This window comes from Corvus moneduloides, chromosome 15, assembly GCF_009650955.1.
Source record: "Corvus moneduloides isolate bCorMon1 chromosome 15, bCorMon1.pri, whole genome shotgun sequence".
NCBI classification, from domain to species: Eukaryota; Metazoa; Chordata; class Aves; order Passeriformes; family Corvidae; genus Corvus; species Corvus moneduloides.
The window spans coordinates 7,141,304-7,169,219 of record NC_045490.1 but is presented as its reverse complement, the minus strand read 5'-3'; the positions used below and the strand labels follow the sequence as shown (position 1 = coordinate 7,169,219).

The window sequence follows — 27,916 nt, the reverse complement described above, 5'->3', positions numbered from 1 at the left end:
CAGGTTTTCCTACTTGTGTCTTTTACTGGCTGCATCTGGGAACACCAGCAAGGAACAAGACTCACTTTCTGTTTTTGCACAACATGATGGCTTGTGCAAGGCTGGAAGCACTTGGCTCTTGGCATCCTGGGAGGTTACTATCCCGTGGATGCTATCAAAGCTAAATCACAGCTAAAGGCTGCCATTAGATCTTGTTCTGCAATACCTGGAGCAGAGTAAAGGCGAGGCTTTGCATTTAATGGCTTTTTCCAGAGCACTGCACTTCATTTGTGTCAGATTTAGAAGGGAAATGTCACTGATTATTCAGTCACTAATGACCTGCCCGCCGAAGCCAAGAGCTGTACTTTCCTTAGACTGCAATGGCGATGTGCAGTCAACCATTTGCTGCTTTTCTGGTTAATGGTTGGAAGTGAAATTGTATTTGTTTCCAGCACTCTTGTCATATGATGTCTTCGTAGGCTTTCCATTCTTTAATTAAAATTTCATGAAATTTAAAAGCTGATCGATCGTGACTGGTTCCAATGACAGCCTGAACAATCCTAGACAAAGCCCGAGATGGGTGTACAGTTTCCCACAAATTTCCAGTAATTTCGCACTTGTTGGCCCGCAATGACACGTGGCTGCAGATCCGTGTCCTCACAAAAACCCTCACTGCTCAGCCAGGGAGGGCTCTGAAAACCCATGAAGGGCAGCAGAGGATAAGGGGGGGAGGGGGTGGACTGGCTCCCATCTCCACAAGCAAGGTTGGACACAGAAGTGATTTGCTGCTAATTAGGCTGAACAAATTTTTCAGCTAGTGTCAGTTCAGCACAGACCCTTTACTTACCTTTCAAAGCAGCAGCACTCCCTATCTACATATTTATTGTACTCCCTCCCAGCACAAGATAACAGAGCTCTTAAAATATCCCCAGACTCAAGCACTGCAGGACAAAAACTCCTAGCTATATCGAAAAAAAAAAAAGATTAAGCTTATTTTTTTCTTGAGAGATAACACATTGCTTTGGGCTTAAAATATACTGGTTTAAGAAAGAAAGAAAGTCAGCATTAGGTGACAGGCTGCAGGACTGACCTGGGAGACCAAAAACCTCTCAAACTTGCAGCACACATGTGCAAAGAACCCATTTCTCACCTTGCCAGGGCCCATACTTGCACTCCATGGTTTTTCACAATCTGTTTTTAGAAGCAGGCTGGCTGTGAGGCTCCAAGTGGGAATCAGGCATCCTCATACAAGCTGGTGCTCAGCAGGGCAGGGAAGCAGCACTGGGCACAGCTGAGTGCTAGGCACCATCTGTCCATGCTATGCCCACTGGAGCAGCTCTGAGAGGGGATCCCTGGAGGGGGGAGAAGCCCAAGGCTGAGGGACAGTGGCCATAGGAAGTGTCCGGCTGAGCATCACTCACTGACCGATGTCCCCCCACACAGCTGTGCCCAGACACAGCTGCCAGGCTTTGTGTTTTCAGCTGAGAACCCTGGGCTGGGTTTGCTGAGCAACAACACAAACCAGTAGGGAAGCAAAAGGCAGGGACAGATTGAACAGGCCCTTTCAGGAGTTGGACTTTGATGATCTTAGTGAGTGCCTTCCAAGCCAGAACATTCTGTGACCCCCCAGCAGTTGGGATGCAGTAGTGTGCAAGGGATGGGCACAAGCTGGTGGGGCTCATAGGCTGCTCCTCAGGAGCCTGTGGGTGCCCCACAGAGCTAAGCTCCTGCAGCCTTCCCAAAGGATTTATCCATCTAAGACAGCATCCCCTTAATAAAAAGCATTTCTCCATTATGGAGAATTCTGTGGCTTCATTCTTATTCAAGTGACTCTTAAGTGCAAACTATGTTTGCTAGCAGAGGTGAGGGCTGGGACCACTGCATCCACATCCATTTTCAGTTTTTGAGTGAAAGCAAAATAATCTGATCCTAAACCAGCAGACAGACACAAAATCAGATCAGTGCCAATAAAACCCCCACCCTGAAATCTCACCCAGTCATCCACATATGCATATATATATATATATATATATATAGTCAGGAATTTTATAATTCTGTATTTTGCATTTGTCTTTCCAATCACACTCCAACCTCCCAGGGAGTCTGCAGTGCGTTTTAAACACATCCGTATTTCAGTTCCAATTACTTTTGGTTTTATTCTCTGCTGATAACCTCTCCCAGAAGAGTGGACCCATGCCCAGCACCAGAGATTTCCCTCCAATTCAATCTTTTCAAAAGCAAACACACAGTCTTTGCTAGCTGGACTTGCTCCTCATTAGGAAGACTTTCAAGAGACTTGGTTTAAAAACTAAAAACAATCCTCAAACCTCTAAACTGTTTATCTCTGTAAAATCTTGGCTTCAAGAGTGTAACTGCACCTTTTGACCGCTGTTGCACAAACTCCCAAAACCAAAAGAGCAAGAAGAAGTGTGCTTCCCTTACAACGTAAATGAACTTGGAGCAGAAAATTCATCTGCCTACAGAAAATGTCTCTGTAATGACTGTTCTACCTCATTTTAGGCATTTTAGGCATATTTAAAGCACCTCTTTAAGAAATAAATGCTTCCCCCTCTAGCACTTGCAAGGGCCTGGGGGGACTGCAGAGCACAGGAACAACCACCTCTTCATGCTGGAGCATCTGTGTTATCCAAAAAATGCTAACGGGGAAGAACAGGAACCAGGCTGGTGAGCCACTGTCCCCATCCCAGCCAGGTACCTGTGCTGGCCCCAGCTGCCTCCAGCCCCAGCCATTCCCAGCAGCTCCTGGAGTTAGATGATGATTAGGGAATTTTATTTTTTTCTTACATTTTGATGTTTAATGATTTATATAATGCTGGCATCGCTCCACGTATTACACTCTAGATTGCCCTGATTGAATCGCAACATTCATTAGGTCTCTTGCTAACAGAATTTCACTGGACCATTAAAATGGATAGAAGGAGTTACTGTGCTGTATCCGTGAATTAAATTCAGCTCCTGGGATGCAAAAAAGGAACAGTCCTGCTTTACATGGAAATCTGATGGCTGGTGCAGCACACAGGTATGAGGCACTTTGCACACAGGGATTGCAGCAACTTCACAATAACCTTTTTATATTGTTAAAAGCAAAATGTAGCACTTTGCTTATTTGGTTTTAAAAGGTAGAAACCAGCTCTAGAGACTTACCATAACCAAATCCCCAAATCATCCCCCCAAAACCCACTGCAAATAGACCCTTAAGTAGCAGTAAGAAAAAGACAGGATAGTTTAGCATCCAGAATGCCCAAATATGAGCCCCTCCCCACCCCCCCACCAAAGGCAGGATGAAGACTGAGCGGGTCTTTTCCTTCAAATCTAAAAAAACCCATGAATGGTGCTCCTGTGAGATGAGAAAGCTGAGAGACACATCACCTTCCCTTCTGTGAGCCAGCAGGTCACTGCTCCCAGTTTCAGACTCATCTTTTAAAATCATAAATATTTTGGCAGCGTGGGATATATGCAGCCACTGAGAACCTGATTTGCATTGAGGAACTGAGCACCAAGACACACTGAGCAACAATTCAAACACTGTCAAGGGTAGAGTTTGGGGAGTGGGTGGTATCTGGCAGGGTGGGCCTCCCAAAAGGCTCCAGCAGTTGCAATTACCCTGTTGGGGGCTGATTCATCTGCATAGAAAGTGTGAGTGTTTCAGCAGTGCCATCACCACACAGCAAACACGGATGCTCTACTCAGTAAAGATTATGCGACATTTACGTCTCCACTGTGTCCCAAACCACCTGGATACTCAGTCAAAGCAGACATTTTCTAGCTGCTGCTTATAAATACACCCCAAGATTCTTTATTAGAAGGTTTTTACACCATTTTTTAAAGAAAAAAGGTTTTTAAAGCAAAAAAAGTTTTTAAAGAAAGTTTTCCAAGTTTTAAAAATTATGTTATAATTTATGGCTTACCACCAAGGCAAAAAGTAAGAAAGAATCTTTAGTACCACTAGAAAGCTGATTGTTATTGGGAAAATAGCTACAAGTGTGGAGAGTTTCAGGCAGGGCAGGGACTGGGGAAGGAGAGGGGTGGCATTTGGGCTTCCCAGCTCAAAGCAATTGGGCTGGGTTAGGTGGTGCTGGCACTGGCACTGATGGAGAGGCCCAGTCACCAGAGTCACGGAATGGTTTGGGTTGGAAAGAACTTTAAAGTTCATCTCATTCCACTCCCCTGCCATGGGTAGGGACATCTTCCACTAGAACAGGTTGCTCCAAGGCCCATCCAACCTGGCCTTGAACACTTCCAGGGATGGGGCATAATGGGCACTGGTGGTCAAAAGAGCTGCCAAAATCAGCAGCTATGGTTTAGTTCCTTGTGTTCATCCTCTGCCCTTTAATTACTCTTAATTTCAGCTCAGTCAGAACCTACAGCACGTGCTATCCTGAACAATGCATTTTGATGCCCCACCACCCCAATGCACCCCTCAGTGTCACCACTATGCTCCAACTTGGAGCTTGTGCTCAAGAGCTGTTCTGGAGCACCAGAGTCTACAGCACCTTAGAAAAACCAGTACCCACCCTCCACACCCAGTAAAAGGCACTGATTGCCAAGGTGGGTTATGGCAGTGGGAAAGATCCCCTCACAGTCAGTGGAGGCTCCTGTGCTGCCCCCGGGTTGGCTGCTGGATTTGAGCATCCCACGGCACCAGTGCCATGCTGAGAGAACTCATCAGCCAGGGCAAGAGGCTTATTAAAACTCAGCCTGTCTGAAAAAATGATCCTCAAATAAAGCAAGCGCTTTCCCCAGCTCCAGTCTGGTGTGTGTGTATGTTGTTTTCTTTAATATGGCCATTTAATAAGAGCCTGTGGTATATTTAACAGCATTTCAACCTTCAGCAGCTCCGTGTAATGAGAGAAATGCAATGCATCTCTCCACTGACTGTCCCTCCCCAGGGAATATGGGCACCTTTAAGTCACTATTTTTGCAGCAGTAGGTGTTGATCATATTTCTGTTGTGCATCTCCTCGCTGGAGTTTAATGTTGTCTCAGCACATACATCATCAGAAGGAGAGAGGAAAATTCATATCCCCTGCACCTTGTTATTCCAAAGTATGAGCTACTGTTTGCATTGGAGATTCAGTTCAGACAGCACGCACACAGATATTTCAAAAAATCAGCGTTTTGTTTTGCTTCCAAAGTCCTAAGTAGTAAGTTTTCAGAGATGGGGATGAGTAGATTTCCCATTATGGGGATGCTGAAACACAACACAGATGGTGAACATTACAATTCCCCATTCCAAGGAGGAGAGCAAGTCACAGGAGTGCCTGTGCCCAAACCCAAAGGCTCCTCAGGAGTGAGGCAGGCTCCAAAGCAAGGATGTAGAAACTCAGAGATTAGGAATGCATACGGCAATGTCCATCACCTCTGCCTAAAAGGCCTTGGATCAGGGCAGAGGAGGCAGCAGAAGCCATCAGACTGCTCTTGGGTACCTGCAGAGCAGGTTTGGGATCTCTTTCTGCAGCGCAGCTCCGTGGGTGAATCACAGTGAAGGATACAAAGGGCTCCAAGATCACTGCAAATCCCCTGGGCTTCACCTGCCAAACAAAAGCACTGGCAGGAGAGGAAATTCCCAGCAGGTATAAACCACCATCAGCTTCTGACAAAGGAACCAGTCCTTCTGATTTGTCCTGGGGTTTTATCAACCCATTCAAGGGATTTGCAAGATGAAGAAGATGGCAATTCATTTTGCTGCAAAACAGCTAAGGAGGAAAGGGGAAGAGGGCAAATGCTGCCATTGATCTAAAGAGAAAAAAGATGGGATTAAACAGTGAATTTTCATCATAGCAAAAGGTTAACTATCCAGAGGAAGCCATAAGGATTGGTATTAAACTCACCAGCTAATAGATTTAGTGAGGATCTGGGGAAGGAGATGAATTTGTGAAGTAGTCAAATATGGAGTGGACATGGAGATAAGCTCGTCAAAGCCAGAAAAGGAGCAAATCATCAAGAGAAAAGTCAACTAAATGGCAAAGCGACACCAAAACTGATAGATGCAATTTAATTGGGGGGGAAATCAAGGTATTTTTCACATCATTCTTAATTAACAATATCAACTAGGGAGGAGGCCGCAGCATCAGTGTCTGCAGCCCAATCTGCAGGCAGCAGCAATCCAGGGAAAAGGGGGGGGTAGGGAGGGAGGCAAACAAGATGTTAGTGTGGTTAGTGAACAGGATGGGGAATAATAGTATGAAGATTATAACATTATTAAAATGATGCTGCCTAATCCCAGAATAGTTTTCACATCATCTGAAAAAGAGTATTAATACAGACTTAAAAGGGGCTTTTGAGAGGGTGATAAGAATGATCAAAGGCCTGAAAAAACCCCCTGCTCTGTGAGGAAAGAAAATATATGTGAGATAATTAATCTTAGGAAGGGCATGATAATAGGGCTTATGATGAAAAGCATATAAAATAGAGAGATATAATGAAAATATACCACAGGCTTCCATTCTCCTGGAAGAATGGAGAATGGTTACTTACATAGCAGTAAGTAACCATTGCATTCAAATATTAATTTGAAACTGATAAAAGGAAATGTGTTGCACAGATAAAGTGTATTTTTTCCATGAATTCGCTGAGGAATTTAAACAATGTCAAAGAGCTGGAAGGTGCTGAGCCCAAGGTGGGGTAAAACAGCATCCTGCCACTGGTCCCTGGTCTCAGCTGGGTTGGGAGCCCCTTTTTCTCCCCTTTTCCTTGGGAGAAAGACCATGCATTTCTATGTCTCTCCTCACAACCTAATTAGGAACACTGAAGCTTTTGTCTTCAAAGCAAAGCTAATTCATTAGCAATCTAATTATTTACCTGTGTAGCACGAATACAGCTTTCGAAGCATTTTTCTCTCAAATGGAAAGTGAAGGCTTTGTATTTGGTGGGTTTTTTAATACCCTTTATTTGACTGGGGAATAAAAATGGGCTGAAAGTGAACAAAATAAAGCATTACAGAAATCACGGGTCATTAAACCTCGAAATAATTGCAGCTCGACAGGATTTTTAAGTGAGGACATTACACAGGCAAACCTGGGCAAGGGGTAGAAAGGAAGCGGGGAAAAGGGGAACAGAAAAGGATTTGAGCTGGTACATGTGGTCAATCCTACCAAGCAAACCTCTGCATGGTTTAAAAAGAGATGCATTTGCCTATGCACTTTCCTTACATGGCACGGGCATGGAAAATGCTCTTGGATGCACCTAAGGGCAGCAGGAACAGGTTGGCAGTGGAGAGGGTGTTGCTCTCCTGCTCTGAAGATGAATGTGCAGGAATCTGCAGCAGCCTCGTCTGCGCATCACCGGGGTCCAGGCTCAGCTCCGGGTACTGACCATGCCATGGGCCATGTCACTTGTCACTTGTCACGCTGGATTGAGAACCATTGCATGCAGGAAAAGCCCAAATCAGATTTGGCTCTCAAAGCCCAAATCAGATTTGCTTGGCTCTCACCAAACCCTCCGGACTGCATTTCTTTCCCTTTCACTTTGTTCTCACAAGCAGCAGCAAAGCCAGTGAGTAAAATCTCATGAACCAAAACAATCCCAAAGGAACAGCTAATGACTGGAGCGTGCAGGACCAAGTCCCCACGAGTGCTGGCAAGGCCCAGCTCTGGAGCTTTACAGAAGAAGAAAACCCTGAAGCAGAGCAAATGCCTCGAAGTCCAACAGGAAAACCCTTTCTATTATAACCTAATTAAGTTAATAGTGAAACAGAGACCTTGTTCCACCAAACCCCAAAGCCCCCACGCATCCTGCTCTGTGCTTAGTGCTAATGGCTCGCAAGTCCATCCAAAAGGAATCCCTCCAAGAACGGAAGTCAATCCTTGCAAAGGTCACTGTGTTAATCATCACGCCCTTTCTCTAGCAGCAGCTGTCGGTAATTGCCTGTGAAGGAGTCGAAATGAAACTCTTGTTAATCCTTCTCCCAACACTACTAAAATCAAACATCATCATTATCCCCCCCACAAATGACCCTGAGCCACCAGCACTTCGCAGCTGATGGACAAGCTCAGCCCATCTCAGGAGAGATGTTGCACTGGCGGGCAGAAAAAGCAGCTCCACTTTGCAAATTGAAGGTGAGTTTATTGATTAGCAGCAGTAAGTGCTGGTGCCTTGTATTTCCCCACCTCCTTGTACAATCGACCATTGCACTCATCATTCCACTAAAGTTACCACCAGACTCAGAGCAGCTGAGATCCTGGAACAGTGGGAATGTGTTTAATCAATAACATATGAAGCTTTTGGCAGGGTTGAGTGTATGAAAGAATTTTACAACAGTGAAATAAAGTATTGCTGTGTTATAAATCAGAGAACACATATGGAAAAGTTAGAGTGATGTACTAAGAGGGATATCAAGGAAATCACAGAAGTTCTGGCTGGAGTCCCTGGCCCCGCTGATGTTAATAGCTGAGAACTTCAATGCAAGTCAGGTTTGACTTCTTTTTCCAAAAGAGTAGCTCATTTGCAACACACGTGACTGTATTGGAGTGAAAGGATATTGAGAGTGCTCCCCTCGCTCCACTGTTTATGCAAATTGTACATCTTGTCTACCTGCAGATCCACAGCCACTACCAGATTCCAATTTCCCTATTGTACCAAATGCCTCATCAGAAGCATGATCATGCTCTCGGGTAGAGAAGATTTTAAAATCACCACATACTGATCACTGGATGAGTTGATCTAAATAGCATTTTGTTTTAGTAGTCTTAAATAATTTGCAGAATGCTTAAAATAAAATGCAGGCAGAACCTTTTAAAAATTACTCAGCATTAATATTTGAAATATTTATCCCCTGGGGTGCAGGCTTGTAACACGAGCACTTAATGGGGTACATTTCTTTTCCCCACAGGAAAAACAAGATATTGCCATAAAATAGCACACTTAGGCCAACTAGAGTTGTCGATGCTATCTGGGGGCTCTTGTTTCATTTTATATGCTAGGATAATTCCCGGGAAGAAAAACATACCACTAGAAGAGTAGGAAGACCCACTCCTCCTTTCTGTCATTCACCAGCCAAGAAAACATGAGAAAGGGTTATCAAATAATGTCGGCACCCTCTCTCACTAAGCCAGACCAGCTGCTTTAGAATGCATACAACCCGCACTTATTTCTTCCCCTTGCAAAAAACACATGACTGAAAGTACAAAGACAGAATTCCCAACTTGCCAGCAACAGTAACCTGCAGTAAATTAACTTTTCTCTATTCCAAAATGCAGGGACTAACCTAGAACCAGGAGGCCTTGGTTCCACCCCAACAGCCCAGCTGCAGAGCTGCCTGCCTGCCCCATGCCAGCAGCAGCAGCAGCAGCATTACTCCAGCAGATCAGCTCTGCTGAGAGGCAACACAGATGCTGGTGATGGCACAGCACAAGGTGGGGGTTGCAGGACATTTCAAGGGTAGAAAATAAACAGCTGGAGGGAAGGAGGATGCTGACTACACGGGTGTCCTACTGGTAAGACCTCTGGTTGCTTATTAAATGATGCCTGAAAGCCTCTCAACAAGATGCTGCTCTGAAATGTTACTGGCATCTCCCACTCCCCCATGCCGAGCTCCAGGAAAGGTGTCACAAGTGGCTTTCAGAGAGCCAGGAGTGCCAAAACAGGCAGCATGCTCCCTGCATCTCCTCAGAGGGCACCAACACCCAGACAGCCCCATGGTCCCATGGCCTGATCCAGCTGGAGAATTTAGCATCCTTGCTGCAGGCTTAATTTTGGGTTAGATCATTCTGTTGACCGAGCCAGTGATGCAAAGGAAGCACATGGGAACCAGGATGCCCTTTTGGACAACAGCCCAAAAAGAGAACAGTTTAAATGGCTGTTAAACCACATCCCTGCAGGTTTTGCTTTCTTGCAATGTCAGGTTTACCTAAAGGCTCAAAGGCAGTGCACTGAGCCTTACAGCCTGCTGCTTACCACCTCCCAAAATAGGTGTGATTCTCGGGGCCTGAACCACAGGACCATGGCATTTATGCTTAATTTCACAACTCTTCTTAGACTTCTTAAAGTGCTGCTGAGTCCTGGCAGAAGACACTTCACGCTCCCTGTGAGCAAAGACACGTTGTTCACACCTCACATTCCCTCTGAACACGTCTACTGAAATGGATTTGGGTTTTCAGTATTTCACACACCGTTACCTTTACCGGTGCCACATATAAGGTAACCTAATTGCTATGTGAGCTGCTGTGGATCAGTTTTTCAGACCTTCCACCCCGAGGGAAGCTTTGTTACAGAAATTTGACATAGGTGCTGCAAGGAGAATGCAAGATGGGCTGCCAGAAGCTGTGCCCAGCAAACAGCGTCAGAGCCCACAGGGAGAGTTTTCCATGATTGAACAGTTGCATCTCACGCAGCCCAGAAAGCACCAGTGCAGCCATACGTCCTCACAGGAGCATGTGAAGGATGACATCGGATCAGGCTGTCAACTCAAGGAGGTGTGAGGCAAAGACAAGAGAGGGCACAGAGCTCCGGAGAGGCTATGGCTGCTCAGCAAAGGCACAGGCGGGAGAGGGCTTTTGCACAACAAAAACCCCAAGCACAGCTGAGCAAAGCCACAGCTGGTACTGAAGGAGTGAAACTGCAGAAATCACAGCAAACTACACCAGTGGGTGTGAGGGACTGCAGGGCCTGTCCCAGGGATGCCAGGAGGTCAAAACTCAGGAAAAATCCCACAACAGGGGAGCAAGGCTCAGCATGGCACAGGGAAAACAATGTGACTCACCCACCAGGAAACTGCCCTTTAAACTTGCAGCATGACTCTGTAGAGCAAAATTTGAGCCCTTGTTCCCTCTCTACAAAGAGGTTTATTGGACTTCAGTGTCCAGGGAGGTAATTTATGTACTGAGGTGCTTTAGGTACCCCTGATGCACCTGAAACGGTCTCTCAAGGCCCATGGAGGCTGCTCAACACCTCTTGGAGTCCTTTGGAATGCCTCTCTGAGATATCCATAAAGCAAATCACCCTGAGTGAGTCCCCAGTTAATAACCTACCCTCACGCCCAGCTTCCCAAAGCTTCCTGCACACGGATCAGCTTTGTTACCCAGGATCACTGCTGTGCATGGCTGAGAAAAATTTAATCCAATTTCTCTCTTCTTTAGGAATAAAACATCAAGCGCAGGCAGTCAGTCAGACACAGCAGCAATGTGGAAGAAGTGGCAGCATGGCTGGGTTATCACTGGCAGCAAACCCATGTCTGAGCGAGCAGTGGATATGGGGGAGCTCCAGTACTGGCATGGGCTGGGAGGAGTGGTTCAAGACATACAGCCTCTTTTGGGGAACTCATTATTTAGTTTTATGACCATGGAAAACCCCCAAATGTGTAAACTATAAGATCATTACTTAGCATGTGGGTATTTATGACTACAAAGATACTCCTACAAGGAGCTCCCATGGCCATGTCCAAAGCCTGGTGAGAGCAGGGGCATTCTGACAGCCCTATAAATCCATACGCTGGAAGAAATATCATATTAGCCCTACATTGCTGCAGACTGGAGCAGCCCCAGCAGAGCTACCCAGTGCTCTGCACCACCTCCCTGGCATGGAGGGTTTTGCCAAGATACACATCCTTGTGCACCACCCAGAAGTGGCTAAACCACTTTAAAAGCCACAGTGGGGTCAGGATGCCACAGAGTGCTGCTTTGGCACTGCTGTGCCTCAGCAATGTCCCCTCTTGGGACCAAAACACACCCTCTGCCAAACCACCTCCAGCACCTCTGCAGCTCTGGCACCACTCATTGGCAGCCTGGCCAGTGCACACACTGCAGCCAATTCCCTGGGCATGCTTTCCTGAGGTCAAGCCCAGGAATGCCGTGTGTGTGTGTGTGTGTGTGTGTCTGTCTGTCTGTCTGTCTGTCTGTGTTTGGCATCAGATTTCAGCGAGGTGATGTTTCTACAACTCTTCCCCAGCACAGATTTAGAAGCTGTTGGACAAGCAGCCATCCAAGCACCCAGGAATGGGCAGGACATGAGTGCTATACCAGCCTTGAACACCTGACAAATCAATTCTTTAACATTAGACAGCAGACTATAAAGTGAAGCTATAAGCACGTATCACTGCACATGAAGGGAAATGTGTTCTGCTGCTAATGCCCATAACTTCCCTACTGAGGGTAATGGATGCCAACAAAAGAAGAGACATCCAAGAGCGCCAAAACGTGCACTGTTTTTTTTCTAAGCCTGTGTTGGGCACACTACTTGAAATACAGAACGGCTGAATTCTATTTTCTCCCCAACCCTCGAGCCAACATAAAATGCTCATGTTTTAATAGTGTCATTAACCATTAGGATAAATTACCAGGGTTATAATGAATTCTCAGAAAAAATACTTGTGTCTTCAGAGCTGTGTTCCAGTTATACACCAAGCTGTAGTTCAGATTAAATAAAAAGCAACTCTTGTGATGGGTAGCAGATAAGAAGTCAGACTAAATAATGCTGGAGGTCCTTCCCACCTTTGAAATAAAAAAACCCATATGTGTTATTTATGATCAGTGTACTACAGGGCCTGGCTGATTCTCTGGAGCTGGAAAGGAAGAGCTGGATGATCTTCCAAAGGAGAAGCGGGAGGAAAAAAGCCAGTTAAATTTCCCAGCCAGGGAAACAATTCATGGATAGGAGCATTTTTTAACTTCAACTTCTTCAGCAAGGAGGCCGTGCACACTCATCTTGCTGTTCAAAGGACATCTTGTGCGTATGAGCAAATTTGTCCAAACCGTTTTGGCTCCGGCCGGGGCAGCATGTTTAGTACACGATTTCCAGATGTGCTTCTATCCCCGTCAGTCCGGCTGCTGCCTCAAGCCAAGAGAGTTATATAAGCTGCAAATCTTAATTGGATTATTTAGCCCAAATCTTTGGCCAAGAGGCAGCAGGGCCAGGGAACCGGACGGGCAGCCTGGAGAGGAGCTGCATCCCCACTGGCTTGCGGGGAAAGGGAGGAGCAGAATCCAGCAAATAAAAAGTTCATTAAAGCAAGACTGGCCTCTCCCTCTGTCTCTAATGTTTTCTCACACTTCCTGTCCCTTTTACAGAGGAGGTAGTAGTTGGTCTTTTACTAGAGCCATGTTTTCCTACTATAACAAAATTAAAAAAGAATGCAAGGAGCATTTAGAAGACATGAGCATTTCCTCTCTGCACTAACAAGCATTTCCTGACTGTGCAGCTCCATAACATGGAATACCACATTTAGCAACCTTGTTTTCCCACAATAATATTTTTTTGCCCAAACTTTGGCTGTTGTGGGGGCTTATTTTCCATTTAAGGGCATAATCCTGCTTGCAGGATAACCCATCCCAGCACATCTTCGTAGATGTAATTATTAGGGCAAAATCCTAAAAAAGAAAGTGTTGCGACTATTCTTGGGAAGAAATCAGGAAAGAGGAGAGAGAGAAGCTGAAGAGCTTCCAAATGCTGTAGCTATCAAAGTGTGCCAGAATGATTTTATTCCTTTTATTTTTAACAGAACTGGAGAGTTAAGTCAGAAGTTAACACAAGTATATAAACTCACATTAAACTTTGAGCAGGTCGCCTGGTCCATTGCTTAAACAAAAGGTACATGCATGCTTGACAGCTACTCAAACCATTGTCATGAGGCCCTGGATGGACTTTGTATGGCTTTACTACAAATAATAATAAAAAAAAGCAGCCTGGCATCCTTCTCTGCCACTGCTGACAACATTCCCACCACTCTCCACCAGGCAAAGTGCCACAGATGAATTCAACAGATTAAAACAACCAGAACAGTACAACAGACAGGGATGTGCTCAGTCCTGCTGGAAACAGCTCCACAAACACTGCAAATCACACGCAGAGAGGGAAGATGCCTCTCACTGCTCCTCTGGTCCCCAAAGCATCATGCACACAAGAACCCCAAAATCCAGAGCATCACTGCTGGCATCTACACTGCAATTCCTGATGAATATTCCTGTCAGTGAGGGGCTGCAATTAACACGCTGTACAGAGTCATAGTAAACAGCGGCAGTGACCAAAAAGCTCTTTATAGAAGGGCTCTCTGCTACAATACCATGATTACTAGTTATGGAAATATTGCAAAAAAAGGCAGACAAAGAGATTTCCACAGGGCACAGCGAGCCATCCAATTTGTGCTGTGCTTGGACTTTGTAAATCAAAATGCAAGTGACATTTACAGCACTCTAGCTGTTCCTTAAACTTTATTTTTCTTTACTGCGTGCATTTTGTGCCCTCAGTGAGCTGCAGCCAAAGCTCTGTGTGACTGATGGGAAGGCGAAAGTTGGCTGAGGCTGACTGGGCAAAGCAGCCTCACCCCCCTTCCCCGTTATCGGCATTAAGAGCTTCAACAAATTTGTGTAACACCCAGCATTATAGAAATGGATTTCCAACCAGAAGAGCAGTTGGCAGGATTAAACAAGTAGAAAAGCACATGCACATAAAAAATCAGGAGGTCTGCACACGAGCTAATGGAGCAAGCAGAAAATCACTGGGCATGCTCCCTGGGCTGGAGAACCACTTCCTTTACGACAGACAGTAACGTCTCATTACAGGAGAAACAAATACAATAAAGATGAATATTCCATCTTCCCCTGGCTACATTTTAAGTGTTAAGCCAATACTAATTCTCGGGTTATATTTCACAAAAATAGCTACTCAAAAAAACCCTGCTGGCAGCGCAGCAGAGCAAATTTCATTTGAAAGATAAATCCTACATTTTTGTAGGCAGATGTGAAAATATATCAGACTTTATCATAACAGCCCCTCCCAGGAGCCGAAGAAGCCACAGAGTAATTGCAACAAAAAAGTTGTTTCTTTTCCCTCCTTCCCCTTATATTGCTTAACTCAACACAGACAAAACTACGAGCAAACCAACTGCATCTGGTAAACAGAGGCCACACACTCCCCCAGCGCCACGGTGCTCTGCAAAGTCAGTATGGAACCAACCCGGCACTTGGGATCATCAGTAAAACACTTGGATGGTGGAACTGCACGGATGCTGTAATTACTGTCATCACAAAATGACCATTCAGCTCCACTCCTCCACCGAGGCAGGACCGTACCAACCCTCAGCGAACAAACACGGCCTTGTCGGGGTGTCTGGGCACGAAGGCGCCTGACACTGGCCAGCGGCTGCCAGGAGGAGGCTGCTGGCAATTTCAGGAACGCTGCCAAATGCTGAGCTGGAGCAGGACATTGTAGCATTGCTATATCTGGCTGATAAAAGGGCAAAATCAAGCTACCTCCACAGTTTAGTGAAAACTCCTACAAAGCTGACATGTGAAATGATCTTAAAGCTGTTCTTCAGCGCAGGATTATAAATCTGCATCAACACCATCTTCCCTCCCGCTGCAAGAACATTGCACTGAAGGGTGATTATCCATCTCTTACCAGGATGGGGCAGGGAGCAAAGGAAGAAGCATCTTTAATGAATTAAATCCCAGCTTGGTCAGAGTGAGCCAATCCCTGCAAAGAACATCCCATGGCTGCTCCCACAAAGCAAATGAAATTCCCTAGAGAAGGTGTTGAAAACGGAGTGCAGAGAGACACGCACCCTACCCAGGAGTGTGAGGGATGCTTAATCATTAAAACCTGTGGTTCCATACAGGTCTGCATCTGCAGTTCTCACCTACCCCCTCGGGAGGGGATGGATTAGGGGATGGGAGCTGGAATTGCCCCAGGCAGTAGTAGCACCAGGGGTCTGAGCATGACTTCCAGTCTTGTGCCTCTTGCAATCTCAAGAAGACCTTTCTGGATTCAAAATACTTTTAATGAGGACTAAATAGTTTATTATGACTACTATTTTTAGCTTTAATGAAACTACGAAGCAGATGATCACTTTTAACTCAATAACTAGTAAAAAATAAACCAAAAAATATATATCTAAAAGAAATCTGATGCATTTGGCAAAGCTTTCCTGCTGCATAAACCAGGCTCAGTGATGGCCTGAAGTGCAACAGAGCTATGCAAGGGGGGCAGCTCCTGAGATTTGTAGTTTTGGCCAAACTGACTACAAACTGGAAATCCTGCTGGCCTAAAGTCCCCTGGATTCAAGAACTGGAAGCAAACCTGCACCAAGAAGCAGCTGCTTCTATGGAGCGTAGCTTGGAAGAAGAGCTTAAGCTTTTGAGATTGCTTATTTTTCTTAAAGTTGGTTTACACATATTTATTCCTTCTATAATCTCCCCTTGCCTTGTATCTCGACTTTGAATTATTTATCATCAGGTATCACATTTATTTGCATACTTTATGAGGTACAAACCAAATGATTAGTCATTACATATTAGACTTTTCCAAACCATCTGTGCCAGGTTCTGCAGCAGTTTGGCTTTGGTTTTCTTTAGTACTTTGGGGGGAAAAAAAATTCAAGGGGAGAATACTGGTTTAACTTGAAACACAGAGTAAAACAGTCCACGTTTGTGGATAGTAAAGCTTTATTACTCTGCTAGAGCTGTGCTCCTCCAGGAAGGTGCAGATGATCATCTTCAGTGTAATTTAACCAGTGATACAAATTGCAAGCAGCATTATTTCAAAGACCTCTGTTTATTGATTAGAAACAAAAGCCTTCTCCTCTTCCTGCTCCCTCCTTGAGTGGTGCTGATTGCACACAATAGAGAGCTATCACTTAAAGAGCCAATTAAGTCAACTTCTGAAAGGTAATTGAATAGCTGGAATTCTTAGTGCACTATTGTACTGCATTATCTTGATTGCAATGAAGGAAAAACAAAGCAGCCAGAGCAACGAAAATTAGAGAATGAGGCTCTGGCCATAGGTAGGAATACTGAAATGGATGGGCCCACGAACCCTGCCCTCCCTCCCCCCCACCCCCATCCCCCCCAAATACTTTCTTTCTGTTGCTACTTCTAACTCTTGCTAGAAGTGTGAGAAGGCACAGAAAACTTGGTCTTGTTTATTTTCTGCATTGGCAGGACTTTACGAGGGATGGGCTGAGCTACTGACCAGGCAAAGAGAACATTGCTGGCTACAGCCACCCCAACACACCCCACCCCTGCGGGGAACCCAACATCTGGACATCCTGTACTCAACCAAAAGCTTTGATAAAATAATTTCTTGTGGCTCGGGCTACGAAGATAACACTTTCTGTACAGATTCACCTATGCCTGATAGAGCCATCAACAGATCTCTCTTCTGCTCTCCTGGCTACCTTAAAAACAACCAGAGGACTTTAGATCACCTCTGGGGTTTCCATACCATGGCCTACCCGGGTTGAAGTGAAACTACAAGGTTGAAAGCTGTTGGGAAGAAGGACACTGTTTCAGTCCCTTAGAAAAAGCAAGCTTATAAAAGCCCCAGTGATTGTAAGCCTGCCAGCACTCAGAATTTATATAAAATAACTCATTTAAATGCAGTAAAAAAATGCATCACAATCTGTGAGAAGAATCCTCAGAACTTGAAGGCACTGTCTGTACATGGTCAAAATTCACCATCAATTTTTGAGCAATTACTCAAAGTACCCACAGCTCTTGGGTTATAAAGCATTTACACAGACACATAAAATAAAACCTTTTTCCAAAGTAGGAAAAGAGGCGCCACAAAACATAAAAATCTCCCTCTTTCTCCTGCGCTGACAGCAGCCTGCGGCGTGACCTTCCACCCCTGGCCCTGGGTTTCCACAGCAGCACAATCAATCCACCCAACTTCTAAGCACACTAATGGCCAACTGCTGCTCTCCTCGAGCAGCTTTGGCACCAGCTGCCTCCCCACGTGTATTTTGTCTGGCACTGGAGCCTTGCTGAAGAACACAGAGCTGAGCAGGGTGAGATGCTGCAGAGAGGATGCTCGCTCCGTCTGCCCTCCTGGCACAGCCTGAAGTTCCTGCCCCGAGTCCCACAGACTTCCCAGCCCAGAACAAGTGTAGATATCCCAGAAAATCCCAATAAATGCCATTCCTCCAGTAACAAATATGCCAGCAGAGAAACACAAACCCATCCTTCTGTAGACATGGCTTCTGTGTTTGAGGGGCTGCAGGAGAGATGCTCAGAGGGAGGTTCCAAAGGGATTATGCACCCAGCAGGTTGGGAACCTCTCCTGTGTCCCGATTTCCCACCTGTGAAATGGGCTGCATGACACCCAGCCAGCCTTGTAGAGGGCTTTGCTTTCCATCAATCCACTTCCCTGTCTAGAAGGCAAGTAACACCACCTTCACCCTACTGCTGTGGGGCCTCAAGAGCTGTCAGTCTGAATGGAAACATCCATTAATCCATTGGGAATCTGGCAGTACCACATAACTAACCTCTGAAATACATGTGATACCAACGTTGGCCACTGTGACCAGAAGAATGACTTCAGCACACAGCGAGTCCTACCCAAACTTCTGCCTCATTCATTTTTGTCAGCCTCTCCTCAGTTTACTTTGCAATTATCTCTGCAATTCTTCTTTCAGAAGACAGGACACAATTTAAGGAACTTAAGCAATTCTTTCAAACTTGAATGGTCTCTATCCAAAAGAAGCCAGAAGGAAGCCCATGCACTCAAACACATCCCAAGAGTCTCAGTCCTCAGACAGTACTCTGTAAAGTGGGAGCATTAGGCTTTCTTCATTAGCAGGCTGAAAGCCCATCAAATACAGCAAAGCACCAGCCTCTCCCTGGCCATTCTTTACTTGAGACTTGTTCTATCTTTTCAAAAGCTCTTTTCAGTTACACAATCAAAAAATTCTTTAAGGACTATATCTATCTATCTATCTATCCATCTACCTATCTATATATCTAGAACAGCTCTAAAAATTGTTTGCACTTTCCCTGAGAGCTCACGTCTACTTATTGGATGGAGGAGCCAAGAGGAGAGAACAAATATTTCATGGAGCAGCCATTGCACATAAATACTGCCCCTGACACAGATGTGCCATGAATACAATTGCATCCTCACATCAATTACTAGTACACTCTAGAAGCTACATTTGTAGAAGTCAAATAAATAAATGTAGGTTTGAAATAAAAAATTATTTAAATTTCCAGCAAGCCGCTTCACCTTATAACCATTCTTTCCTGTGACATGTTGTGCTGGTTCCTATTCTAATAACACATTCATGTACCTGCACAGGTACAAGGGATGTATACAAATCACATCTTGCAGAACAACTGTTGGCAAAGAGCAGGATTTGAGTATTCATTACTCACTGCTCAACAGTTACATACATTTTAATTCTGACCTCAAAACACAATTTGGACCATGGCAGATATTTCCTACAGCACAGGCTGCCTTCAGATGAGAGTTAATTCAGTTTGAACATGGCAGCAATGAAGAAAGAGATTTAAACTCTTTCTGCTCATTCTCCAAGCTTAGTGCTGCAGAGGTAAAAATGAGGGAGGACTAAATTGGATGGCTGAATTTGCCTCTCTCAGCCTCAGCTCTGAATTCAGACCAGCCGGGTGAGGCCGCGCCTCCCTGTCACCTCTGTGACATCAGCCTGTGTCAAAAAGAAATTAAATTATTTTAATGAGATTCTGCTGAATGTACACTGGTGGAACCAAGAGAAGAATAACCTCTAGTTTTAAGCTGCTTAATTTTCACCAAAAGAAGGGGACACACTCCTCTGCAAAACTCTTCCTCCTTTCCTCTTGTTACCCTGAGCAGCTCCCTCCTGCTATTTGACATTAATAAGTAGATCATTACTTCACCAGCCGCACTTAAAATCTTCCATAAGGTAAGATCCAATTGCAATTTTACATCCACATAGCTGCCCACACTGAAGAGCCCTGAAATGCTCTTAACGAGTTGTGTGCAGAGGGATCGGCTCTTCACACATCAGCAGAACAGGCTTGGGAAGCGACAGCTGCTTCCATAGTGCACAGGCAGTGGAGCAGTTTAAGGGGAAGAGAAATGGTATAAATAATTGAAATCACAGCAAGAAATGTAGGCAGAGCAGAGGGAAAGAGGGCAAGTCCAAAGAAGCTGGCAGCAGGAGAAGAGATAAGGACTTCTCCTGGAAGCCAAACTAAACAAAGTGCATGTACAAAATCCACACCTTCCTGCCGGTGTGCTATGCCACACACCAGCAGACAAAAGAATTTCTTGACCTTTTCTGCACTGGCTGGCTGTGATCCGAATTCTACCCAACTACGAGCGCTCTCTTTTCAACATCTTCCCTTTCCTCCTCTCCATCAAATCCTGAAGTCTGATGCAAATGATCCCCATGTATGTCGCAGCACTGCAGTGACCTTGGTAACCAAACGATGCTGATGAGTTGATGTGGATTTCAAATTCTGCCACTGACAACCACCTCACCTACAGGGACCCACTCCTCCTGGCCCAGCTTTTCATGGTGAAGCTCTCTGGGAGGCTTCCCAGTGCACCCAGGACATTCAGGGCACACCAGAGAGGATCCTGGTCTCAACTGGGGCCTCTGAGTACCATGAGCCCCTGCAGAAATGGCCACCTTTGGTTTGCAGGCTTGCAGAGTAACTAACCAGCACTGTGGAACAAGAGACGAGTGCTTAAAGTTTCAATCCCAGGAGTAAAACACCTCCTTTGATGGCCACAGCTGCTACAAAGGGCTAAAGGTGTAATTTTGCCTGACCTTTAACTATTACAGCAATACTCCTCGACCTGCATTTTAGAAGTTATGAACAGACAGCACAAGCTAAGTGATCTGCCACTGTCTTGACAGATTTCTAAAGAGACATGAAATATCTGCCTTTCTGTGTGTGTGCATCGTGCAAGTCACTTGAGAGATGTGCAGACATCCGGAAAAAAATCACAGTTTCTCTCTGGGTAGCGCTCACCCAAGCAGGAGATGGCAGGAGATCGTTTATAATGCTCTGTGGAGGTAACACTTGGCATAACAGCTCCAGGAGCCGCTCCATCACAACACTGGGTTGGAGAAAGGACACTTCAACTCAGCTAACCAGACACCTTTAACAGAGCAAGTAATGAGATTTCTTAATGAGTGGTTCATCTGAAGGGTGTGCAGTGATACCAAGACCCAGGTGAAAATGCCCATCAAGATCTCTGTGCAAGTCACGAGTGTGTAGGATGGATATCTTATTTTACACAGCAATCAATTGACTTTTAGGAATCAGCTGTCAGACCTTGCCAGACTCCTCTTGCAGAATGTCAGTATTTTTAGGCAAAAGCCTGCACCAGGCATCACTGTTAAAGTTCAGCCCTGCTCCTAGAGCCACAGGGCACACAACTCTGATCAGGAGGTGAAGAAACCTTGATACTGACTTCTGTGTGAGCATTTCAGCTTAAGAGTTGCTGTTCTAGAACCATGTCACCAAAACAAAAAATGACCACATTTTTTAAACATGACTCGTTTCCTAAAGAGCCTTCCAGAGGCTGCAAGGATCCCACGTATCCTCTTCTCTACACACAGCCCTGCTTGGCAAGTGCTTTATCGGGGTGTGCCCAGCTGCACATCACACCCTTGTGCAGCCTACCTGTCCCAAATCCAAGCCTGATATGGAAGGGCTGAGCTTCATGTGCCTCTAAGGACATCCTCCAGATGGGACAGGCAAGTGACAGCTCACAGTGGTGTGAACAGCAAATCTGGTGTCAAGAGCAACTTACAGTTCACAGCAAAAAGAGACACACCAACCCCTTGGATTTCAGCACAAAACTGGCCCTTGTAACCTCTCTCTGCCACAGGAGGGAGACTGGAAACCCAAGTCCACCTTGGACAGGACAGAATTTCTTCTTTGACTTCTCACAAAGAGCAAGGAAGCCCTTCTGTACTTCTAAAGACAACTGAGCCCTAACAATGCTGCCATGACAGCAAGTAAAGATGGGAACCTTGTGGTTTCAGAGGGTCTGACACTGAGAAGCTGCATTTGGGTGCTCTCCAAACGAATGATGGGACTCTTTCCTGACAGAACAGCCATGAACAGCATCTGTCCTCTGCAGTGCAAAGAAATGGTGCTGACTGCCAATCTTCCTCTTCCAGCTGGAGGACAGCTCGTGGGCAGCCGTCTTCAGCTGAGAGTCTCCAGATTGCTCCCATTGTGGGACACACAGCCTGGCTCACCAAAAGATGCTGCAGCCAGCTCAGACATGCCTTAGATCACTTGGGGAACACTTTGTGTGAGGCTGGAGAGAAATTGCTCTCTGACAGCTGGAAAATGCAGCAGCCTGAGCAGCTGGGGGATAATGAAAAAGCAGCCACTTCCTAGAGGTGCTTTGCTGTCACCCACATTCTTAGAGGTGCATTTGTGCTGCCATTTCCTCTGACCATGGGGTCTCAGAGGACAGAGTTTCTGTAATGCAAAGCTTTGAATGCTGTTAACTGAGCCAACCCCATCCAAATGTCACGGTCTCAGTCACTACAAAACTGTTCCTTTCTGCCATCCTCCACTCCATCCATGGGGTATCCATTAGGTTCAAACACGAAGAGCCTACAACAAGAGCCTCATTAGCTGACTGTACAACTGGATTTGTTTTGGAGCACAGCGCTGTCCCCCACACTGCAGGACAGAGCTCTTGATGGGGAAAAAAAAATGGATCAATTAAAAGAATATCTCACATACCTTAATATTACATGCAGCTCTTCTGTCAGACTTAAAACAACAGCACTACCAGCTGTAAAATGGGAAAAAAAAACCCCAGGAAGTCTCTCAAAACAGCAGACCAAATGAAAGGAGAAAAAGATGAAGGAGGTTTCAAATCTGCCCTGGAGAGAACGTGTGTCACAGCTTTAACCTGCTGTGGGGAGGGGGAAAAAACGAAACAGGGCAGCAGAGACCAGAAATCAGATTTATTACGACCAACCAGGTAGAAAAAAGACAGATCATCACGAAGAGAGGATGGCTGTGTTGGAATCAGCCAGCTTCTGAAAATGTCTAGTCAGCTTTAGCATTTGATACACATGAACTTGGTGTCCACACAAGAGTATTCTCCTGAAAGGATGGGATTTAATGCAGTCAAGATAATTATCTAGATCCTTCTTTATCCCATTAGTGGTTTTCATTCGCATCCTGGAACACCATAAGCGGATTGTTCAAGAATTATTTGCCATCCACTGTTTCAATCCCGACTGGAATTATCTTTATACCTCAATACGAAGAAAAAAGATTACATCCCTGCCAGGGCTTGCTGGAATGCCCTCTTTTCTGAGGCTCCCTTTATCATTCTTGTTCTATAAGGTGATGAAACGAATCAAAAAATAATTGTCATGGACATGATTTTGCCCTTTCCTCCTCTTTCTTCCTCACACAGGTGTTTGGGAGGAGGAGGAGGAGACGCTCTTCCCCCCATATCCCCTGCAGGAGATGCATCGCTGCACCTGCACAGAGATGAAGCTCAGCAAGACTTACTCATAGAATTACCCAGGACAGGATCCAAAAATGCTCCCAGCTTCCTTTTGCACCACGATCCACTAATAAAAGAACAAGGATGAAACTGTTAAAACCAATTAAACGTATCACTTGATGCATGAGCAGGAAGCAGGATTCACTGCTAGAAATCCCAGGGGCGTATGCTAAACGTCACCTCTCGTGCTCCCCAGCAATGTATGCCACTGTGCAAGCTCCGGTGGAGATCAGGCCAGCGTCACTCAAACAGCCAACACAACCCCTTGCTTCAAGGCCTAAAACAACAAGAAGACAAAATTCCCCTCCCAGCTACTCTAACTGCCTGCCAGGTTTTGTATTAATGGAAGGATTACATCTCCATCCAGGTATGGCAAGGACACAGATCGTCTCCTCACGGGCAGCCCTGACTCTGACCAGCAGTGAGCAAAGATGCCTGGATACCACAAAAACCATCCCTTCTCCTTATGGAAAATGAAGGAGGTAGGTATTCAGACCTGACATGAATAGGAACGCATGTATTTTTTAAAGAATCGTGCTTTATGGCTGTGTAATGAGATCTGTAGGAGAGTTATCTCTATAAACAAGTTATTAAAAGGGGGAGGAGGGACACAATAATAGCAGGTGCCAATTACTCAGCTCCCAGCAGAGACTCTTCAATTTCTCACCTTCCCCCAAAGCAAGATGTGCCTCTGTATGGCACCACATTCACTTGCAAGTGTGAGACCCTTTGGAGTGTGGCTTCTCTCCCTCTGGCAGAGCTCCATTGCCACCGGAGCAGGGCCGCCCCTTGCCCCACCAGCCCTGCGCCAGAGCTGGGACCAATACACCATGAAATTAATTTGGAAACTGAATGCAACCACATTTTTATTTGACTTCGGAATCTGGCCACTCCTCCCATCAAGAGGAACAGCAAATTTGTGAGCTCACTGCAACTGCCAGGTTTGCATCTCTGCAAGTATCTGCTTAGTTTTGGGAACAAAACACCAGTAATGATTTTGCTATTTTAAGATGGCGGCATCATTTCAGACAGTAAATGTCCACCTGGAGCTGTCAGAAAGAGCCCATCCTTTGAGGCAAGCACACCAAGGTAATGATTAATATTACAAAAGTAATTCAAGCCTCTAAAATCATTGTTTTCAAGATCAGCAAATAATTACCAAGGCATTCAGCAATCAATACCCAAGATAAATAGAAGATTAAATTGCAAAAGAAACAGAAGAAAGTACTTAATATTTGCCAAACACATGCCAAATACACTTTTTCATGGTAACCAAATACTTCCCGTAAATAGATATTTTAGCTCAGTGGAGAGGCACTTTCAGAAAGTAATAAATTAATCCAATAAAACAGACAGACAGGGTGGAACCAGACATTAACGAAACACAAACTGATCTATACAGAGCCAACCCACAATCCATGTCCTAATTATGCTCATCCACCACTCTGAGTACTTACCTCCCCCACCCAGGTCAGCTCTTTAGCTTGGGGAAAATACATGTTTCATGTGGATTCACTGGCACGACAAAGTGGAGAATTTCAGCCATCAAATGACGAAGCTTGTGCTCAGCTAGAATTTGCATTTCCAGTTTTTTTCCTAAATACTTCTCGCTCCTCAAAGTCAGTAAATCAATCTCCTTTTAAACACAATTTTTGCCTTTCCTTCAATTTAGTTGAAGCTCTATATATGACGTGCAGGAGGAGCTCCTGCTGCCCATCAGCACCAGCCACCCACATGTGACGCCTGGGGAAACATCCCCACGGCATATCCTCACTCTGGAATCAGGATGCTATGTCCTGGGGGGCTGTGCCTGGCCTCACCACCACTCCTGAGACCCAGATGGACTCAGAGCAACCCCTGACACTTGGTGCAAAGACCAGCACCATCTCCTCCCCAGGCAGCCTAAACCAGCTTCTACCCAAAATCATTGCTTGGTGTTAACGAAGCCACACTATTAGGTGAGTATCTGGTAAAGTTCTTCAAATAGTGGATAACTTGAACTGGACAAGGTTAAGAGAGGGAAGACATGGGAAGATCTCCATCCTGGTCATTTTCTACAGCATCAAAGGAAGAAGAAAGGGAGGAAACTGAGGGAAAGAGAAGACAAAGAGAAAAGATATCAAAGCCAGCTCCAGAGAGTGCAATGAGAGATGGCACGAAAAAGGAATAGTTAAAACATGAAAGGCGAGATCAAATAAAAGTAAAAGATCACAGTCTGGGCACAGAGCAGAGGGAGGGGAGACCACCACAACACTTCTGCCAGCATTAACAGAATAATTCATCCGACAGGTACTTGTCTGTGGCAGTGGTTGAGTCTGAGAGAGCTCAACCACCACCAGATCCATCCATTCACCTGGCAAAGGATACAGACAAACACTGCTCTTGTTCTTCACATGGGGACACTGCACAGCAGCTCTGCTCCCCTGAGTGTCTGTCTTTTGGAGAGGAATAAAGAAATTTAGTTCTCCCTCAGAAAACTTCTCCAGCTTCTGTGTGCAGTTCTTGGTACGGGCAGGGTTGGCCTCACTACTATGCTTTAACTAAACCACTACTTGTTTTCACAATATAAAATACATATACACAGATCTTTAAGGAGCTCATTTCTCAGGATTAGAAGCGTTTCTTTGATTATTTACAAGAGCTTCTAAAGGCTACACAAACTTTTGGTACCACAACCTCTGGCTCCTCCCTAAGCCATGACATTCCTCAGAATGTGTGACAATTCACAGGAGATTTCTTGCCACGTACGTACAAGCAGTGAGTGACAAAAAAGGGTCTCCAGGCTGAACCTCCCAGAAAGCTCTTGGCATCGCAGGGAGAGAAGAAAAACCTAAGTGCTCTAAGGCAGACTTGAAATGTGATCAGGATGATCTGAAAACTCATTGAGGAACAGGTATGGACTAGGCAGCAGCACTGCCACTACCAACAACTCCTGAACAACCAGAGTGACAATTATAGCCACGAGTAAATGGACACTGTAACGCAACAAAACTCACCATGAACTAAAAGACAGGTGGAGATTAATTCTTGCCCAGAAGCTTCTTTAAAGCCTAATGATTTACATTTTAATGCTACTGCTGTCCACTTTAATATAAGCAGAAATGAAAATATCTTGCACAAGACATTTTTGTGTGCATGTCTAGTCATTTCAAAATACAGATTAACCTTTAGGTAAGTATTTATCCTGTACGTAGCACAGGAGGGGTGGAATATTTAAATACTGGGGGAGTCACTCCAAGGCAGGGACAGGCAGGCAGGAGAAGAGATGGAGTTACAGAGCCATCTGTGTGCATCAGAGACACATCCATGCTAATGCACTGATCCTGAGACTCAAATGTGACTTGACACCAGGACAAAACAGAAGGAGAATTAGCCAGTGACACAAGTAATGCAGAAAGAGATTATTTAATACAGGAATCTGCCACTCCCAGACTTTCCTGCTTTGCAGGGAAGCCTGATGTGAGCTCGAAAATAAACCCAAGAAGGGCATTGCTGAATAAAAAGCCCCCTAAGCTGCAATTCAAATGGAAAAGGTAGAAAAAATTTATTTCCCTCCATCAAAGACAACAATCCTCTGCCTGCATCAGGAAGCTGCTAAGCAGATGCTTGATCAGCCCTCCCTGAAAAGCCTCTCCTCCTAACAGTGCTAACCTGCCTGCCCCTACTGAAGCTCTTTGATTATTTTAATGCTTTCCACAACCCTTTAATTTGCCCAGTGAGTTCTGCCACCACAGCAGCCCTCTTCACCCACCCAATCTCCCAACCTCTTGGTCTCCGTCTCATGAAAAAGAAAACTTCAGCATTAGAATTGGCACAATAATGATATGGAAAATTTTCACCTAGAACATTAAGCATCATCTCCAAGTATTTTTAGGCAGGTTTTATTTTGAGGCTCAGCCTCAAGGGTTTCCTTCAATGTCCTGGTGGCTGTGGATGCCTGTGCTGAGCCAGGCAGCCCAGTATGGATATTTTTTTGTGTTTCTTTACACCACAATCAGAAAAACTGGTCCTTTGGTGGCTGGTTTGAGTTTTGTGAATAGGGAGGGCCATGGATAATCCAAGCCTACCTGCAGCAGCCTTGTCCATCTCTTGCTAAAGCAATTTGTCCAGCACTTAGTGGCTTCAAGGCTTTCTAGAGATGACTGGCAGCTTCACTTAAACTAGCCAGCTATAGATGTGTTTTACATTAAACACTAAGTGAATAATCAATGAACATTCACGATATAAGTACAAATCAATGATTTGTTTTAGATGAATCAAAGGGAATCACAAATGAGTTTTGTTCTGCAAAAGAAGTAAACCAAGAGAAGTACTTGATATAATTGGGGGTGTGTGTGTTAACCTCCTCTGACTGCTCCTGTCCTACGCGCTGACACAGACCCTGCTGTCACAGAAGCGTGGCTGTGTCCTCCAAACCCCTGTGACAAGAGATGTCACTGTCCCCAGAGAGCAGATGGGAACTGAGGAATGAAACCAGCCAGCTGACTTTTCCAAGACGGGGAGGGACACAGCACAGCAAGGACACGAATCCGAGTCTATGCTGAAGAACACAGGCTAGGAGAAAGCCCTTGTAACTTCAACTCCATCACACAACCACAGCTCTTACTGTGGGAGCAGCAACAGGACACAGCAAGTGCACACACAGTACAGGTCAAGAGGCCCATTTAAAGGCCTTTAAAAAACCTGCAAATAAATAAAAACAGAAGTACAGG

At 45.2% G+C, this 27,916-nt stretch overlaps 1 protein-coding gene across 3 annotated transcripts in view; it reads right to left on the bottom strand.

Annotated features, from left to right (window-relative positions):
- Positions 1-27,916, bottom strand: part of MGAT4B (alpha-1,3-mannosyl-glycoprotein 4-beta-N-acetylglucosaminyltransferase B) — a 51,364-nt gene that overhangs the window by 17,547 nt on the left and 5,901 nt on the right. Inside the window, exon 1 of one of the 3 annotated variants that reach the window (XM_032125008.1) lies at positions 1,130-1,172. The exons of the other annotated variants lie outside the window; for them this stretch is intronic. Coding sequence (XP_031980899.1) covers positions 1,130-1,157 — 28 coding nt within the window. The 5' untranslated portion in view covers positions 1,158-1,172. Of the gene's footprint in view, positions 1-1,129; positions 1,173-27,916 lie in introns of those variants that run through there. 3 annotated transcript variants of the gene reach the window in all.